General features: G+C 43.2%; 1 protein-coding gene and 1 pseudogene across 1 annotated transcript in view; one reads left to right on the top strand and one right to left on the bottom strand.

Annotated features, from left to right (window-relative positions):
* Positions 1-7,455, bottom strand: part of LOC110309629 (uncharacterized) — a 74,698-nt gene extending 67,243 nt beyond the window's left edge. Inside the window, exons 1-4 of the mRNA XM_085828387.1 lie at positions 5,723-7,455; positions 3,947-4,061; positions 2,400-2,573; positions 597-703 (exon numbers count right to left, since the gene is read on the bottom strand). Of these exons, the coding sequence (XP_085684513.1) occupies positions 597-703; positions 2,400-2,573; positions 3,947-4,061; positions 5,723-5,967 (641 nt within the window). The 5' untranslated portion in view covers positions 5,968-7,455. The remainder of the gene's footprint in view (positions 1-596; positions 704-2,399; positions 2,574-3,946; positions 4,062-5,722) is intronic.
* An 8,547-nt stretch (positions 7,456-16,002) lies between these two features.
* Positions 16,003-16,917, top strand: LOC110309841 (histone RNA hairpin-binding protein pseudogene; annotated as a pseudogene).
* The last annotated feature ends 396 nt before the right edge of the window (positions 16,918-17,313 follow it).

The raw sequence follows: 17,313 nt of genomic DNA, 5'->3' as shown, positions 1-17,313 counted from the left end.
GCCACACTGGGCTTCACCACTGTTGGTGAGAAGGCTGTGAACGTGTTCTAAGACCCACATCCGAAGGCCACTGCTAAAGGTATCTGCAGCAAAGCCTGAAAAGTCCTTGAAGAGTGCTACTTTTTTTTTCTTAAAGTCTCCTTGAAATTTAAATCACCCAAAACGCATTAGTTCTATGCCTTATAATAAAATTTTAATATGTGTGTACAGCTGACCTGTCTCTTAAAGAGGTGAGGCCTAGCTGTGGAAGTAGGCCCCTGTGGGTGCACCTGTAAAGAGTGCGTTGCCCTTTCTCTGTCCTCCGTCTTTTTCTGCTTCCTTGCTGGTTCCGTTTCCAGCACTCATACAGTTGCTCACAACCACCCATTCCAAAAGTCCCAGAGGACCCAAGGACCTTTTCTGACCTCCCTGGACCCCAAGTACAGTCGTGGTGTCCACACATACATTCAGGGAAAACACTCTTACACATAAAAATAAAATAAATAAAAAAAATGTTTTTTTTTTTTAAATATCACTAAGACTGAAGTCACTTGAGTAGTGTGATTATAAGTAAGGAATTTAAGAAAGTACTAAAAATGTTGAAAAGCAAACCGAACCTGTCTGGGTGGAACACTGTGTGTATATTTGCACCCTTCTGTATTAAAAGTTCCCCAATCAGGTCTTTGTTTTGCCGTAGAGCCAGTGAAAGTGGTGTGAAGCCCTCCTGAGAAACAAACAAAAACAATTTACAGCATGTGAAATGATGTATTTCTCAACTGAATGAAAAATTATTTTAAAATAGCACAGGCCAACGTCCTCCGCTCCCAGCTGCACTCCCCACAGACTGCTCCTCCTTCCAAACTCCAGTCTTCTCTAACCCACCAAACCAGCCACGCCCTGCCACGCCCCCTCCTGTCCGGTTCCTCTCACTGGGGCGGAAAATGTTCACTTCACTGTGCTTGTGTGGTTTTTCCCAAGTAAATCGAGAGCTTCTTAAGGACAGGGGTGCAATCTTTTATCTTTTATCATCGCCATGGCCCTAATCCTAAAACATGGTAGCAAAGGTTTTACTTCTGTTGGATGGATGAGCTAAACTGTCTTCTCCAGAGCAGTTTCTTTAGTTTGTATTTCAAAAAATATGTAGTTTTCCAGGACCACCACAGAGACTGAACATTCCCTTAAAACAGAACTATGATTATAGGTCCAATATTAAAGAAGTCCCCTTGACTTAAACCCACACTTGACAGCTCTTTAGTGGGGAGTATCGATATTTGAGGAAGGGCTTCAGGGAGAGAGTGCTCAAAGTTTTCCAGTATATTTGCACTAGGTTAGGGAGGAAAGTCATTTGAGCCTCTTCAGTTTTAGTTGGCAGGAACCAGATACCATTGTCAGGTGATCTGGCTCCAAATGTGCCTCTCAGGAAATTGCTCTCAATTAAAAGACAGTTTAATTAAGTTTTATTGCTTATTACTGTAAGTGGCAAGGTTGTGTCTTAGCAGTTAAAACCCTAGTATAAAATCTTATTCTCACATATAACAATAATCCATAACAATATAAAAATCTACATTTTAGTAACTAAAGTTATTTTATTCTAGGCAAATTATACGGCAGAAATAAATAAATGCCAGTTAATCAATAAAACTCTTAATACTGACCCCTGAGTGGTCAGGTTAGCTGCAAGAGAGCAACAAGCTGCTTAAGAAGGTACTAGGGGCCACTGTTCCCATGTAGGGTTTTCTTTTATGGAGCTCAATGGAAGGACCAGCTTGATTACAAAGGATGTAATAAGAGTGGTTCTCTGTTCTAATTAATAAGCTAGGGCATCTTTAGGCTCTTTTGTAATTCAGTATTGGTTTGGTTTGGTTTGGTTTGGTTTGGTTTACCAAACTAAGAGTTCTGTCTCCCCAATTAAAGAGCATTTTCATCTGCTCATATAAACTTGGGAAAATTAAACGGTCTCTTTGCATTTCCCTTCCATATCGGGTTTGCACCTTTGCCTGCAGGCCTCTGACTGCCATCCTCATTTTCCCTGACTCGGCCTCATCTCTGAGACACAATTTCCATTTACTATAAAGTCCTCTTTTGCAGTCACAAAGCCCAATTATAAGAAACTTTTTCCTTGTGTGGTTTTACACTAATTACCAAAAAAAAAGAAAAACTTTAGTGAAGAGATATGCAAAATATTTTTATCTTTAACAAATTTAGTGTTCCTGCAACTATTTGCTATGAATACATCGAAGAAACCTGTAGCCTCTGAAAGCCTTTGAAAGGATCCATACCTTTGGTGATTAACTCCTTCAGAGCCCTTTCATTCAGTGAATGCCTGAGCTTCTGTGGCAGAAACTGGAGCCATGTGTGCTGATATTTTATGAACGCAATATATCAGGAGAGGGCTGGAAATCACAGTGAGTGGCTTTTACCTTTGTTTTGGCTTCAATGTTTGCGCTGTGTTCAAGGAGCTGGGAAGCTATGAACGTGTTTTCACTGTGCACTGCATAGTGGAGGGCAGTGTTTCCAAGAGCATCCACAGCACTGGGATCTGCACCGTGCTGTAGCAAGGCAGCCACACAGTCCCCATGCTGATGCTGTGAGGCCTGTGGGTTTTACATAAATAAACAGTCATCAACTTAACTGAAAATATGTACTCCACAGGTCTCGTCAATTACTTCCCATTAAATGAGATACATTTTTTTTTCATTCTAAAAATGAAACAGGGTCACCTTGTATTTGAGACAGGGTCACCTATGTGGTTCAGCCTTGCCTGAATTTAATACCTTTCTGCCTCAGTCTCCCAAGGTGTGTGTAAACATGTCTAAATAGTATACATGGTTTTAAAATATTTATTCTTTGAGAATCTCATACAATGTATATGAATCATGTTCACCCCCAACTCCTCTATCTAACTCCTCCCAGATCCACTCCCACCTCCTTGTACTCCCCAACTTCATGTCTTGTTTGTTTGTTTGTTTGTTTGTTTGCTTGTTTGTTGAATAACCCATTGCTTGCCCTCTGTGCCACCCATATACTGCTGGTGTATCATCATCTACCTGGCTGTGGTCGACCCTTAGAGAAAGCTGACTCCCCCTCCCCAGAAGCTACCAATTGCCCTTAGCTCCTGAGTTAAAGATGGGGCTCATGTACCCCTTCCCCACTCCATGCTCTGAATGGCTTGATCTGTTCTGGCCTTGGGCAGGGGATCCCAGCTGCTGTGGGCTCCTGAGTGCATGAGTCCCGTCATGGCCAGAAGACACTGCTTCACTCTGACCCTCCCTGACCTCTGGCTTTCACAACCTTTCAGTGTAAGGAGCCAGACCTACCAAGACTTCCTCAGAGACTCTGATGAAAAGACAAAAGGAAATAAGGGACCTTTTGTTCTGTGTCCTTGTCCAGGCGTGGACTTGGCAGGACAGTCCAGGACTGGAGCCAGTGTGGCTTCTGGGGACCCAAGTCTTCCTCCTGGACTTTGGTTATCAGTCCTTAGGCATCTGTGTCTGAGGTATCCCATGTTCTTTTTGCCAACATTGACTTAGTTCTTGCTGACCTTGGCTGTTTAGTGCCACCCCCACTCCCCACTCCCCACCCCCAAAAATAGCATATGTAAGGCTGTACTTCTCAGTAAACTTATGCAATAAGTCATCAACGTATGCAAGACCGCCTGTGGTCCCAGCTATGCTTTTGCCTCCCTAATTTCTCATCCCTGGTCCTCCCACTCAACACTTCTCCACTAGGGAACCTGTTCCTATTGGTTTGAGACATTTCAGCCTTCTGTCTCATGACGTTCCCTGAGCCTTCTGGGAAGGGGTGCGATGAGGTTGTCCCGTCTGTGGCTGAGCCCTCCACAGTCACTTAGTTATCCTCTGCATTCTGACGAGTTATGAGTTTCTGTGTTAACCATTACACACTGCAAAAGTTCAAGCGTTTGTGTCTCATCCGTCTCATATGAACCCATTGCCCATTGTCTTTCTACCTTAATGAGAGGCGTGCACTTGTCGTCATCGCAGGCATTAATGTTGCAGTTCCTCTCTATGAGAAGAGTTACCACCCCCAGGTGGCCATGAGCACAAGCATAGTGCAGTGCAGTTCTGTGAAAGAAGAGCAAGGTTTTCGGGAATAATGAAGACCTGTGTCAAAGCACATTTATCCATATAACTTTAAAACTTAGATTCAGCATAGCTAATTTTCTTCTAAAGGGAAATTTCTTTTCTCTTTAGATCATTTCTTCTCTTCTTTCTTCCTTTCTTCCAGGACATAAGACAAGGCCTGCCCCATTCAGGACTATCGTGGCTACATCCATGCTTGGTGTAGCCTGTCTAAGTAAAAGGAGAAAGCCCAGTAGATTTAACTCAGCTTGGATTTGAATCCTACTCTAATCTGTTACCTATTACTTCTTGGACTTCCTATGAGCTCCATAACTCAATTTCCTCATGCATATGATGGGAATTAAACACACTATCTCTCTTCCACAACTAGTGTTGTGGTTCAAATTCAATTCAATTCCGACCTGTACAAAGCATGTGCAAGTGTTTCCAGCACCTGACAGCCCAGTGTGTGACCACTAACAAGTACAGCATTTCAATGAAGTGAAATAGTAAAAGTTTACCTACTCTGCAGACATAAGATTATGTCTTAAGACATAAAGATTATGGTATGTGGGGCCTGGAGAGATGGCTCACTGGTTAAGAGTGCTGACTGCTCTTCCAGAGGTCCTGAATTCAATTCCCAGCAACCACATGGTGGCTCACAACCATCTGTAATGGGATCTGATGCCCTCTTCTGGTGTGTCTCAAGAGAGTGACAATGTACTCACATATATGAAAGAAAGAAAGAAAAAGAAAGAAAGAAAGAAAGAAAGAAAGAAAGAAAGAGGAGGGGAGGGGAGGGGAGGGGAGGGGAGGGGAGGGGAGGGGAGGGGAGGGGAGGGGAGGGGAGGGGAGGGGAGGGGAGGGGAGGAGAGGAGAGGAGAGGAGAGGAGGGGAGAGGAGGGGAGAGGAGGGGAGAGGAGGGGAGAGGAGGGGAGAGGAGGGGAGAGGAGGGGAGAGGAGGGGAGAGGAGGGGAGAGGAGGGGAGAGGAGGGGAGAGGAGGGGAGAGGAGGGGAGAGGAGGGGAGAGGAGGGGAGAGGAGGGGAGAGGAGGGGAGAGGAGGGGAGAGGAGGGGAGAGGAGGGGAGAGGAGGGGAGAGGAGGGGAGAGGAGGGGAGAGGAGGGGAGAGGAGGGGAAAAGGAAAAGGAAAAGGAAAAGGAAAAGGAAAAGGAAAAGGAAAAGGAAAAGGAAAAGGAAAAGGAAAAGGAAAAGGAAAGGAAAGGTTGTGGTATGTGGGCGTGGGGAAGCTGTTCCTGGGTGTGCGCGCATGCTCAGGCTACTGGGTGTATGGAAGTCAGAGGACAACTTGTGGAAGTTAATTCTCATCTACCATACGGGTCCCAGGAATGGGGTTCGTGGGCATTGATGAGTTTATGTGGGATTCTGTTTCTTGGCCCTTGGGGTCAAGTCAGGGTCAAGGTGTTTTTTCTTTACCCTTTTATTCTACCCGTTAGACAGTAACTACTACTCCTGCCTTCCTCTCACAACAAAACTTTGGGAGTTGATCATTTAGAGCGAATTCCTCCATTGCACAGCAAAGCTCTCCCTCTGTCATAATCAACACACCCCTGTCACTAGACTCAACCACTCCCCCAAGTCGGGCCCCGCCTGTCGCCAAGAGCCCCTTCACTTCCTGCTCTTACCTACTCCTAGATTCTATTACCTGTTCCTCTTGTCTGGGTCGTTGACACCGTTTACCCGGAACGTGAGGAAACGCTCCACTGTAGCTACAGCGCCGACACTCGCAGCTCGGTGGAGCCGTCCCACCGCGCAGTATCCAGTGAGGTATCTGGGCACTGCCTGCCTTTCACCTCCCGCACACCCAAAGCCCAGGCAGGCTGCCCACCGGCTGGTGGAGGAGTGGCCCGGCCGAGGGCCCCTCCTCCTGGACCAAAAGATCCTCTTCATAGGGACGCCCAGAGACCAGCCAGTCCTCCCTGCCCCGCGGCCCCGCCCGCCTCCTTAGAGAGCTTTGAAATAAAGCCAGCCGGGCTCTCCACCCCGCCACAGGGGTCGACGGTTCTGTGTCTGGCCAACCGCCCCCTGTGTCTCCTGGCAACGCGGCTCAGCCCAGCACCTGGGTGCACATCTCAAGGAGCTTTCCAACCAGGAAGGGTGGCAGTTCTGCATCTGCCAATTGTGGATTTCGTCTCCTACCCGCCGAACTCAAGTGCACTCTCTCAAGTGCGCGTGTGCACACCCCAAGGACAGTTACAGCAAGGAAGGGTTGGCTTCTGCCTGCCTCCTTTTTTCCGTAGCCTAGCAACGCCACTAAACTTCCTGAGCACCGACCTTGGACTCGAGTAACTGGAGCTTAGCCAACCCTGCAACCTGAGTAGGTGAAGAGCTTTGTCTACGCGTCTCACCAGCAGACTCTCCTCCAAAGGCCAGACACTGAAGAGAGTTGGGTGATGGTTCAGGTCCTTTGCAGCACTGCAGTTGGCTGTCGCCTGCTCCAAACTCCAAGTGACTCCAAGTTCCCGAAGGTGCAGCCTCGTGGTTCAAAATGACATTTGTTATTTACTTACTATTCCAGAATAAACCAACTCTTAGAAGATGGAAACGAGAAGATTCGGAGTTCAAGCTTCTCCTTCGCTACATAGGAGTTTGAGGCCAGTCTGGGATACATGATATCTTCTCAAAACAAAAGAAACAAAATCCTAGAATAAAATAATGTAGGGGAAAGAAATACTGATTGGCTGGAGTAAAATCCTTCCCCTCGAGCCACAAAAAAAACTGGAGAAGCAAAAAGAGACATTTTAAGTCAATAAATGTATACGTTGTGTACTTGTATTTTACAGAATTATGATATTTCAATAGATTCAAACTGATTTTTTTTAGCATTCCATTTTTCTGTAGGGCACACATGGGGTGCTTTGCAGAAGTAAAATGACAAACCAACGTGCTTATTTATTCCCCTCTTTAACATAGACATTCAGAAAGATGGAGGACTTTTTTCTGCTTTTTTTTGTTGTTGTTGGGGTTTTGCTTTTGCTTTGGGTTTTGTTTTGGGGTTTTGTTTGTTTCTTTGGTTTTCTGTTTTTGTTTTTTCTTAAAGCAAGTATTTAATTCAATATAGCCCAAGCTGGCCTGGAACACCTGGCAGTCCTCCTGCCTCAGCCTCCCACAGCACCATGCCTGCCTTTTTCAGCACCCTCTGTATGCTTATTAAGATTTTGATGGAGGTCAGGGGATGCCACAAACCTTTCAAGCACTTTAGCAGGAAATGTCAACTGCTGATGAGTACATTCAGCAAAGTGGCATGACACAAAATTAAAAATTAAAAATAGCCTTCCTGCCAGACATGTGGTATAGGCCTTTGATTCCAGCACTCAGGAGGCAGAGGCAGGCAGCCTGACCTCCATAGTGAGTTCCAGGACAGCCAGGGCTACACTGGGAAAAAAAAAATCTTTTTGACGAAGATCATTTCTTTCTCAGATAACTTTAAGTAAATTATGCTAAAATCTGTAATCTTAGCACTGAAGAGGCAGAGATAAGACTAATGCAAGTTTGAAGTCAGCCTGGTTTCTGTAGCTTGTCCCCAGTGTCTCACAAAAATTAAAAGAAAATTCATTCAAAATATCGTTGTGCTTAGGAATTTGTGGTTTGCTTGCTTGTTTTGTTTTGTTTTGTTTTGTTTTGTTTTGAGACAGCTGGCCTCGAACTCCGAGATCTACCTGCCTCTGCCTCCCAAGTAGGAATCTGTATTAATGGGCTGGTTACTCCTAACTATTGCCTCTTTTTTACCTGTCTTTGAATGTGTCAGTGACAGAGACAGTCAGCGGCCATTCATTTTCATCTCAAATATCCATGTTTTGGGGTTGATGACCAGAAAGACAAATTTGTAGCCCACCTAAAAATAGATATAGTTTGATATAAAATAAACTTTTTGGCTATGATCTAAATCCATTTTATGTTGCCCGTAAGCTTTGATGTTTTTCATTTCTTACTTCCATCCTTCTGATGTGCGTGTATGCATGTACATGGGTATGTATGTGTGGGTAGAAGCCAAAGGAAAACTTTACATGCTGAGTTAGGGTTCCATTGCATATGGAGATATGGTGACCAAGGCAACTCTTATAAAGGACAAGATTTAACTGGCTTACCTGTTCAGAGGTTCAGTCCATTATCATCACCACAAGTAGCACAGCAGTATTCAAGCAGGCATGGTGCAGGAGGAGCTGAGAGTTCTACATCTTCATCCAAAGAACCCAGGAGCAGACTGTCCTCAGGCAGCTAGGAGGAGGGCCTCTCCAGCAGCCACACACACACACATAGTGACACACTTACTCCAACAAGGCCACAACTACACCAACAAGGGCACACTTCCTAATAGTGCCACTCTCTGAACCAAGCACTCACATATTATCCTCAGAATTGTCACCTCCTTTGAGAAAGGGTCTCTCACTGACCTGGAGTTTATGAGCAATTAGGCTAGACTGTCAACCAACGAGCCAGGGATTCCTTCTCCCCAGTGCTGGGGTTACAAATGTACATCACCTGCACTTTTATATGGATCCTCGGTGCTGTGCTCAGGTCCCTGTTTGCAAAGCATTGACTGAGCTGCCCCTGCCAGCCCCACACCTGTGTTTTTGTTGATGTTAAGGATGTTGACCACTGTGTATTTATTTGACAACAATTTAAGTCTTCTTCTGCATTATCAGTGCCAAAGGAATTCCTCCTTTTTCTGGGGGCAATTTCTGAGTAAGTCCTTAAATATTAAAATGTAAGAAATACAAAACATGTTCATCAACCATCCAACATCCCTCCCAGAATGTTCTCAGTCACATGGCTTTTTAGTTCTTCATGACAACCAGGTAGAAAATCATCTCAAGAAGGAGCTGATTCCTTTTTAATATCTTGTGGTTTGTAGTGATTTCTAGTCCAGCCAGACTTATAAACCTAGAATCCCCAGGAAATCTGAACAAAACTCTCAAGACTTAGGCTGGGTAAACTCAAGCACCTGATAAGACATGTATCCAACCTTATTCTAGACTCAAGATAATATCCAAGACAGCAGAGAAAGAAGTGCACTGGGCACACCTTTCTGTCTCGGAATTCCTATCCAGCCAACAGCTAGGTGTGAGGCTCACTCAAGTATTATCTGAGTGACCATTAACTGCCAGCTGGTCCTGAGATTTAGTTCAGAGTAACAGACAAGGTCACTGCTTACAGGAAGTTTCTATTGTAGTGGTATAATTTGGCTTAACAAACACACAAGTTAGTGATGAAAAAAAGGCCAGGAATGGTGAGTGCAATGAAGAGCATGCATGAGAGCTCAAATAAAGAAAAGCTAGTAGGGGCAGTTGTAGGCAGCCTGGTCCAGGATGATTTCTGGGAAATATCATGTATTAAAAAGCAAGAAGTAGCTGGGTGTGGTGGTGCATGCCTTTAATCCCAGCACTCGGGAGGCAGAGGCAGGCAGATTTCTGAGTTCGAGACCAGCCTGGTCTACAGAGTGAGTTCCAGGACAGGCAGGGCTACAGAGAAAAGCCCTGTCTTGAAAAACCAAAAGAAGAAGAAGAAGGAGAAGAAGGAGAAAGAAGAAGGAGAAGAAGGAGGAGAAGGAGGAGAAGAAGGAGGAGGAGAAGGAGGAGAAGGAGGAAGAGGAGGAGGAGGAGGAGGAGGAGGAGGAGGAAAAGAAGAAGAAGAAGAAGAAGAAGAAGAAGAAGAAGAAGAAGAAGAAGAAGAAGAAGAAGAAGAAGAGGAGGAGGAGGAGGAGGAGGAGGAGGAGGAGGAGGAGGAGGAGGAGAAGGAGGAGAAGGAGGAGAAGGAGGAGAAGGAGGAGAAGGAGGAGAAGGAGGAGAAGGAGGAGAAGGAGGAGAAGGAGGAGAAGGAGGAGAAAAGCAAGAAAAGGCATTCCAAACAAATGCAGCACAAATGCCCTGAGGGGAAACTGAATTTGGTGCCTGTGCTCTGTTTTGATGACTTTTGTGTTTGTTTTGTTTTAATTTGGTTGTTGTTACTATTTTTCATGAGGCAGGAGTCATGTAGCCCAGGACAACCTTGAGCGCCTGACCCACCTATGCCTATAAACCTAACTTTGTTTGCCTTTTAAGGAAGGGGGCATGGGAGTCACAGAACATAGAGTATAGAACAGGAGGAAACGTGGTACTAGGTTATAGTGCTGGCAGGGAGACAGTGGAAAATATTACAGAATCCTGTAACTGTGTGATCTACAGCAGATATTTGACATCTCTGACACATTTCACACTGTAACTATGTACACTGTATTTACATGGCAAATATCACATAAAGCACCTACAATAGTTTATCGGTATTATATACTTTAAGGCACATTAAGATATACAGAGTCCAGAGCACAAGCACACATGAAAAAGAATCTCATGCTATTATTTATAGTCATGGTGATAATGCTATCACCATAATAATGTAAAGGAAGATCCTTCAGGGGACTGAAGTGACCTCCTACTTGGAATGTCTCTAGAAGTCAGCAAGACAGGTAGATTTCATATAGAAGGAAGAGGTGAAATTCCAGAAAGTGACCCTGGGGTGTGACTATTCCCAGGAATAAGCACAGTACATTTGCCCAGTGTGAAGGCACCTGCCAGTCTATGGATTAAGAGGCAGGGAAAAGGTCAATATCAAAGGTTAGGCCCATGAGTCACTGAGATGGCGATCACTGCAGCCACTGAGGAATGTTCCACAGAGGAGGGAGCTGCTCGGGCTGCAAGGCTCTTGGTAGTTTTAATGTTTTATTTAATCTTCAAAATTGTAATACAATGTGTATTGATCATACTCATTCCCCTTTCCCAGATCGTCCACCACCCACTGACCCAACGTCATATTCTCTGTCTCTGTCTCTCTATCTCTCTCTGTATTTCTGTCTCTGTGTCTCTGTGTCTCTGTGTCTGTCTCCATCCATCAAGTCCACCCTACTCCTGGGTGTAGGGCTCTGCTGTACATTGAAATGTTCAATATACCCTAAGCAACCAAATGCCAAAAGTTTGTCAACTAACAGTGGGACTTCTGTTCTCTGTCTTGGGATTTGTGTCTGGCTCAAACGTGTGTACATCTTCTACATGCTGTCTTAATCGATGAGTTCATATGTGTATCTGACCTGTTGTATCTGGAAAACATTAGCATTATTTCCTTGGAGTCGTCTACAACCCCCTCTTACAGCCCCTCTTACAACCCCTCTCTTACTACCCCTCTTGCAACCCCCCCCACCCCTTTTCATATAGATCCCATCTCTCCTGCACTTGTGACCTCATGCACCCATGCAGGGCATGACCTTAGGTTGAAGTCCTTGATCCATTTGGAGTTCAGTTTTGTGTAGGGTGAGAGATACAAGTCTAGTTTCATTCTACAATTTGACCAGCATTGATACTGAAGATGATGCCATTGGGATTACAAAGATAGCTCAGTGGTTAAAAGCACTACTTGCTTTGCAGAGGACCCAGATTCAACTCTCAGCACTCACATGATGCTTCACAACTACTCATAACTCCAATTCCTGGGGATTTGATGCTGATCTCTGCAGGCACCAGGCACACATATGGCATACATACACATGTAAGCAAACACTCATACATTTAAACACATACAATAATTTTTTAAAATCTTTCTTTAATTAAACATGGTTTTTTAAAATTCCTGTGAAGAATTTTGTTGGAATTTTGATAGGATTGGGTTGAATTTTTTTAATTATTTGAATTTGTTGAATTTGAATTTGTAGACTGCTTTTGGTCGAATGACCATTTTCACCATGTTAATCCTGCCAACCATTGAGCATAGAAAGTATTTTGTCCTCTGATGTCTAATTAGTTTCCTTCTTTAAATGTCTTAATGTTTTTATTATACAAGTCTTTCACTGCCTTAGATTATTCCAAAATATTTTGTTTTGAGGCTATTGTGAATGGTATTGTTTTATTATTTGTCTTGTTTCTGTCTCAGTCAGTGTGTTATATTAGATCTGCTGCGTGGCGTGATCTCTTAGTGGCCCCCTTGCCCCTGGACCCACTGAATGTACCTTTAGCTGCTTTTTCCTAATACTGTGTCTACTGTATTAGGAAATACTGTAATCTCTTCCCTATCAATTCTAATTTTACTAATTTAGATCATCTCTCCTCTCGTTAATTTGGATAAAGATTTGTAAATCTTGTTCATCTTTTCAGAGAACCAGCTCTGCTTCACCGATTCTTTGTATTTTTTTTTTCACTTGAAATTTCACTAATTTCATCCATGATTTTGATTATGGCTTCTTGTCCACCACTTTCTGGATGTTGATTATTCTTGTTTTTCTATGGCCCTCAGGTGCATCATTCAGTTATTCATCTGAGGTCTCTTCTCGCATAGTAAATATAGTATTTATAAGCTGGCGAAGTAGAGTGCTAGTGTTAGGTGCTAGACTCAACAGACTCTGACACTGTCCTTTATGCAAGAGTTTATTAAAGCTTCCTGTAACTTAATGAGCGGTGTCAATCAGTAAGCTATGTGTACTCACACGTAAATCACGTTGATGCTTGATGAAAGATATATCACAAACTTCATTCAGTAGTACAAGAACAAAACACAGGGGCTGGAGAGGTGTTTAAGCAGTTAAGAGCACTGGCAGCTATTCCAAAGGACCTGGGTTCAATTCACAGCTCCCACATGGTGGCTTACAACTTACAACCCCATGGGTTTCATGGACACTACATGCTTGTGGTATATAGATATATATGCAGACAAAATACCCAAAAATGTGAAAATAATAAGTAAATAAATAAATAGAATTTTTACTTAAAAAGAATAAAAGACATTCACAGGTGCCTTAACACCTTGCTTTTCAAAGACACTACAAAGCTATGTCACATAGTAACCATAGTGTCTATATGGATTAAAGAATATGTGCCTATAAAATAGAATGTATTATCAGATGTGGTGGTACATGCACTTGGGTGTCATGAATACAGTAAATCTCTATGAGCTTGAGACCATACTGGTCTACACAGTGAGTTCAAGGATAGCTAGGGCTACATAGAGAGATCCTGAGAAAGAAAGAGAAAGAAAGGAAGAAAGAAAGAAAGAAAGAAAGAAAGAAAGAAAGAAAGAAAGAAAGAAAGGAAGGAAGAAAAAAGAAAGAAAGAAAGAAAGAAAGAAAGAAAGAAAGGAAGAAAAAAGAAAGAAAGGAAGGAAGAAAGAAAGAAAGAAAGAAAGGAAGGAAGGAAGGAAGGAAGGAAGGAAGAAAGAAAGGAAGAAAAAAAGAAAGAAAGAAAGAAAGGAAGGAAGAAAAAAGAAAGAAAGGAAGAAAGAAAGAAAGAAAGGAAGGAAGGAAGAAAGAAAGGAAGGAAGAAAGAAAGAAAGGAAGGAAGAAAAGAAAGAAAGAAAGAAAGAAAGAAAGAAAGAAAGAAAGAAAGAAAGAAAGAAAGACAGGAAGAAAGAAAGAAAGGAAGGAAGAAAGAAAGAAAGGAAGGAAGGAAGGAAGGAAGGAAGAAAGAAAGGAAGGAAGGAAGAAAAGAAAGAAAGAAAGACAGAAAGACAGACAGAAAGACAGACAGACAGAAAGAAAGAAAGAAAGAAAGAAAGAAAGAAAGGAAGGAAGGAAGGAAGGAAGGAAGAAAGAAAGAAAGAAAGAAAGAAAGAAAGAAAGAAAGAAAGAAAGAAAGACAGGAAGAAAGAAAGAAAGGAAGGAAGAAAAGAAAGGAAGGAAGAAAGAAAGAAAGAAAGAAAGAAAGAAAGAAAGAAAGAAAGAGGAAAAAAAAGAATCAGTTGATGTTGCAAGTCTTCCTTACACAAAGACCAAATCTCAGCTGAGTGGTGGTGGCGCACGCCTTTAATCCCAGCACTTGGGAGGCAGAGGCAGGTGGACCTCTGAGTTTGAGGCCACCTGGTCTACAGAGTGAGTTCCAAGTCAGCCAGGGCTATACAGAGAAACCCTGTCTCAAAAAACAAAACAACAACAGCAACAACGACAACAAGACCAAGTCTCTTTTCCCATAGTGAATATCAAGTAAAACTGAAAATGTCCTTCGATGTAAGATTCATCCAGAACTAAGTTCTCTCAAGGAATGCAGCTCTTCAGAATACCTTGGACTTTGTGAATACAGTATGAATACAGTGTTTAAAGCACATGTGATGCTGGAAGTAAGATGGTAAGATGCATCACATATTAACTCCTTTCCCTAAGTGCACAGAGAGCACACAGAGCACACAGAGCACACAGCCGCGGAGTCTGTAGCCCTCGCTGTCCTGATTCATTAGGTGTGACTATGTGCTCATAAGTACTAGGAATACATGCTTTTAAAACAGAAGTTGTTGATGTTGAGAGTAAGATCCATTACCCATGAATGGCTCTCTTAAGTGCAAGAAGAAAGAAATAGTATTGAGCTCCTGTGAGTATTTCTTGTCGCAAGGCTAAAGCCTCTGTGCATACTGTGCACACTGAGGTACTGAGAGGAATGTGTGCATATAAAACAGAAAATGTTGAGTAAGTTCATTCAAAGAGTATATAAAGAAAACCCATTGTAAGACCTCTGAACGCTAACAGTTGTTGGAGATTTATTCTAATGCTTTGATTCAATTGGAAATCTGCATGCCCAGATGCCGAAGGTCCTTGTCCCCAATTGGTTTTTGATTGATCAATAAAGATGTCAATGGCCAATGGCTGGGCTTATAGTGGAACACTTGGAGTTGTGTGTGTAGGACACAGAGAGGAATGGGAGAATCGGCATGATTCAGGGAAGAAGGATGAGACACGAAGGAGCAGCAGAAGATAAAGCCAACGTGAGATTTCAGGTAAGTGGCCACTGGCACTTCCCCATTGGGCCTGGGGTTACAGAGGAAGGTTTAGGAGTGCCCAGCCTTTGAGTTAGCTAAGGAGTTTTAAAAATAAGCTAGTGTGTGTGTGTGTGTGTGTGTGTCTTTCATTTTTGGATCCAAAGATAGCTCCTAAGCAGGCACACATGTGCAATCGACCAGGAGCACAAAGTGGTGAAGCATGGGGCTCATGCTCAAGTATATGCTTCTATGACTTCTTTTAAAACTGAAAGTACAATAAAATAGAATGAGTCATTAGTACATTTGTGTAGTACATAGTATTAAAGATGTGACTTTCTCCCTGCCTGAGTAAATTTACAAACTTCATGTTTGATATTTCTCCTCTTCACCAGCGTGATTTTTTGATCAAAATCCACTCTTATGTTTCAACAGTTCATGACATTTTAAAGTCTTGTAAAAACTAGATTTCAAGGTTTAACTAATGTACTGTTTACTTGTGTTTCTTTTCATTGAAATGCATATCACCAGGACCTTCGAATCTAAATACAGAAAGGAAAGAAAAGGAAATGTAATGGGTATGCAGTGGTATTTTTTTCCAACCACAGGGAACAGTGTTCTTATTTGAAAGAAAACTGAAACAACTGTAGATAATAATAGTAAGAAATTTCAAAAAAAAAAGTTTGTTTTCTCTTATTTGTAGTTGCTATTTTTTTTAAATCTATTTATTTGTATGTGAATACATGTTTTGCCTTTGTGTATGTTTGTGCATCTTGTGTGTGCAATGCCTGCAGAGGCCAGAAGAGGGCTTTAGGTCCACTGGACCTAGAATTACAGATGACTGGGAGCTACAATGCAGAGGCTGGGAGTTAAGCCTGCGTCCTCTGGCTAACCCCTGTTGCTAACCCCTGAACCATCTCTCCAGCCTGTGGTTCTAGACTTTATAAGAGACATAAAGGTCACATATATCTATAGGCATGAAAGCAGAAGAGAAATTGGCCAGGGGTGTGGGGCAGGAACTAGCAGAAGGGAAGAGTGTGGAAGGGGATATGCTCGCCAGACAATTTATGCCATAGAATGTCTCCTCACGAAGCAAAGCACTGTGCGTAATAAATGTACACAAGGAAGCATAAAATTTAATTTTTAAAACAAGCACTGGACCTCATCAGTGCTGTTGCCGAGTGAAGGGCTTGCCGCCGAGCTGCCCTTCAGACCTCTGCCGCCATGGCCTGCAGACCTAGAAGCCCACCTGGTTATGGGAGTTGCCGCGACGGTCGAGCCCGCTGTCCCCTGAGAGATGGAGTCTCAAACGGAAGCGCAGAGCGGACAGAAGGGACCAGAAGCCCGAGGACTCCGAGGAAGGCGAGCTCCAGACTGCGGACCACCGACCTGAAAGCTTTACAACTCCTGAAGGTCATAAGCCCCGTTCTAGATGTTCTGACTGGGCCAGTGCAATTGAAGAAGATGAAATGAGGACCAGAGTTAACAAAGAGATTGCAAGGTGCAAGAGAAAACTACTCATAAATGACTTTGGAAGAGAGAGAAAATCATCATCGGTAAGTTCTGATTCAAAGGAGTCTGTCTTCAGTGCCTGCTGATGTGGAGACGAATGAGAGTGTCTTGATGAGAAGGCAGAAGCAGATCAACTATGGGAAGAACACTATTGCCTATGATTGATACATTAAAGAGGTCCCCAGACACCTGCGACAACCTGGAATCCATCCCAGTACCCCCAACAAATTTAAGAAGTACAGCCAGCGGTCATGGGACCAACAGATTAAACTCTGGAAGGTGGCTTTGCATTTTTGGGATCCTCCTGCTGAAGAAGGATGTGATTTGCAAGAAATACAACCTGTAGATCTTGGGGGAAATGGAGACAGAATTCACAGAAAGCAGCTCTGAGTCTCAGACAAGTTCACAGGATACCTCTGATGTGTATGCTGGCACACCCACCAAAGTCAGACACGTGGACTGCCAAGCGGAGGATGAGTTTGTTTTGGAAGCTTGTTGTTTAACTGAACCTTTGAAAGACTTCTCTGCCATGAGTTAACTGCCACCTGGTGGTTACTCGGAGAAATGCGTGGCTCTGCCTGGCCACTGGAAGGCCTGAGTGGCTTGCATTTGTATTTGTTGTCTCTGTTAAGAGTTGATTTTTTCATGAGAAATTGTTTCTCTTGCCTTATTTTTATGTATGGTAAATGTGTTGGGCATGTTTTAAATTGTAAATGAAGCTAAATGCAGTGGCGACTTAACCCTAGTATCTTTCTGCCCCCCAAGTTAGACAACAGGAAACTGGAGCTTTCAGTTGCCACTTTTCAGATGTGTTGGCAGTGGATTTTAACCATGTGTCTATGGGACCAATTTAGAATCAGCTGCCTTTCAGGCAACTGATAAAGAATTCTCAGTCAGGCAGCTGCAATGACTCTGTAAAAACTTATTTTCTGGTCTTTTATCAATGTGAATGTAGTTTTCCCTCATACAGAGCTCTGGACAAAGGATGCTAAGCTATTATATTAATGGGCGGTATGTAAGTTA

Source organism: Mus caroli, unplaced genomic scaffold, assembly GCF_978045245.1.
Source record: "Mus caroli unplaced genomic scaffold, Mus_caroli_1 scaffold_12, whole genome shotgun sequence".
Lineage (NCBI taxonomy): Eukaryota > Metazoa > Chordata > Mammalia > Rodentia > Muridae > Mus > Mus caroli.
Note: the sequence above shows the minus strand (reverse complement) of the source record. Positions and strands in the feature narration are given on the sequence as shown.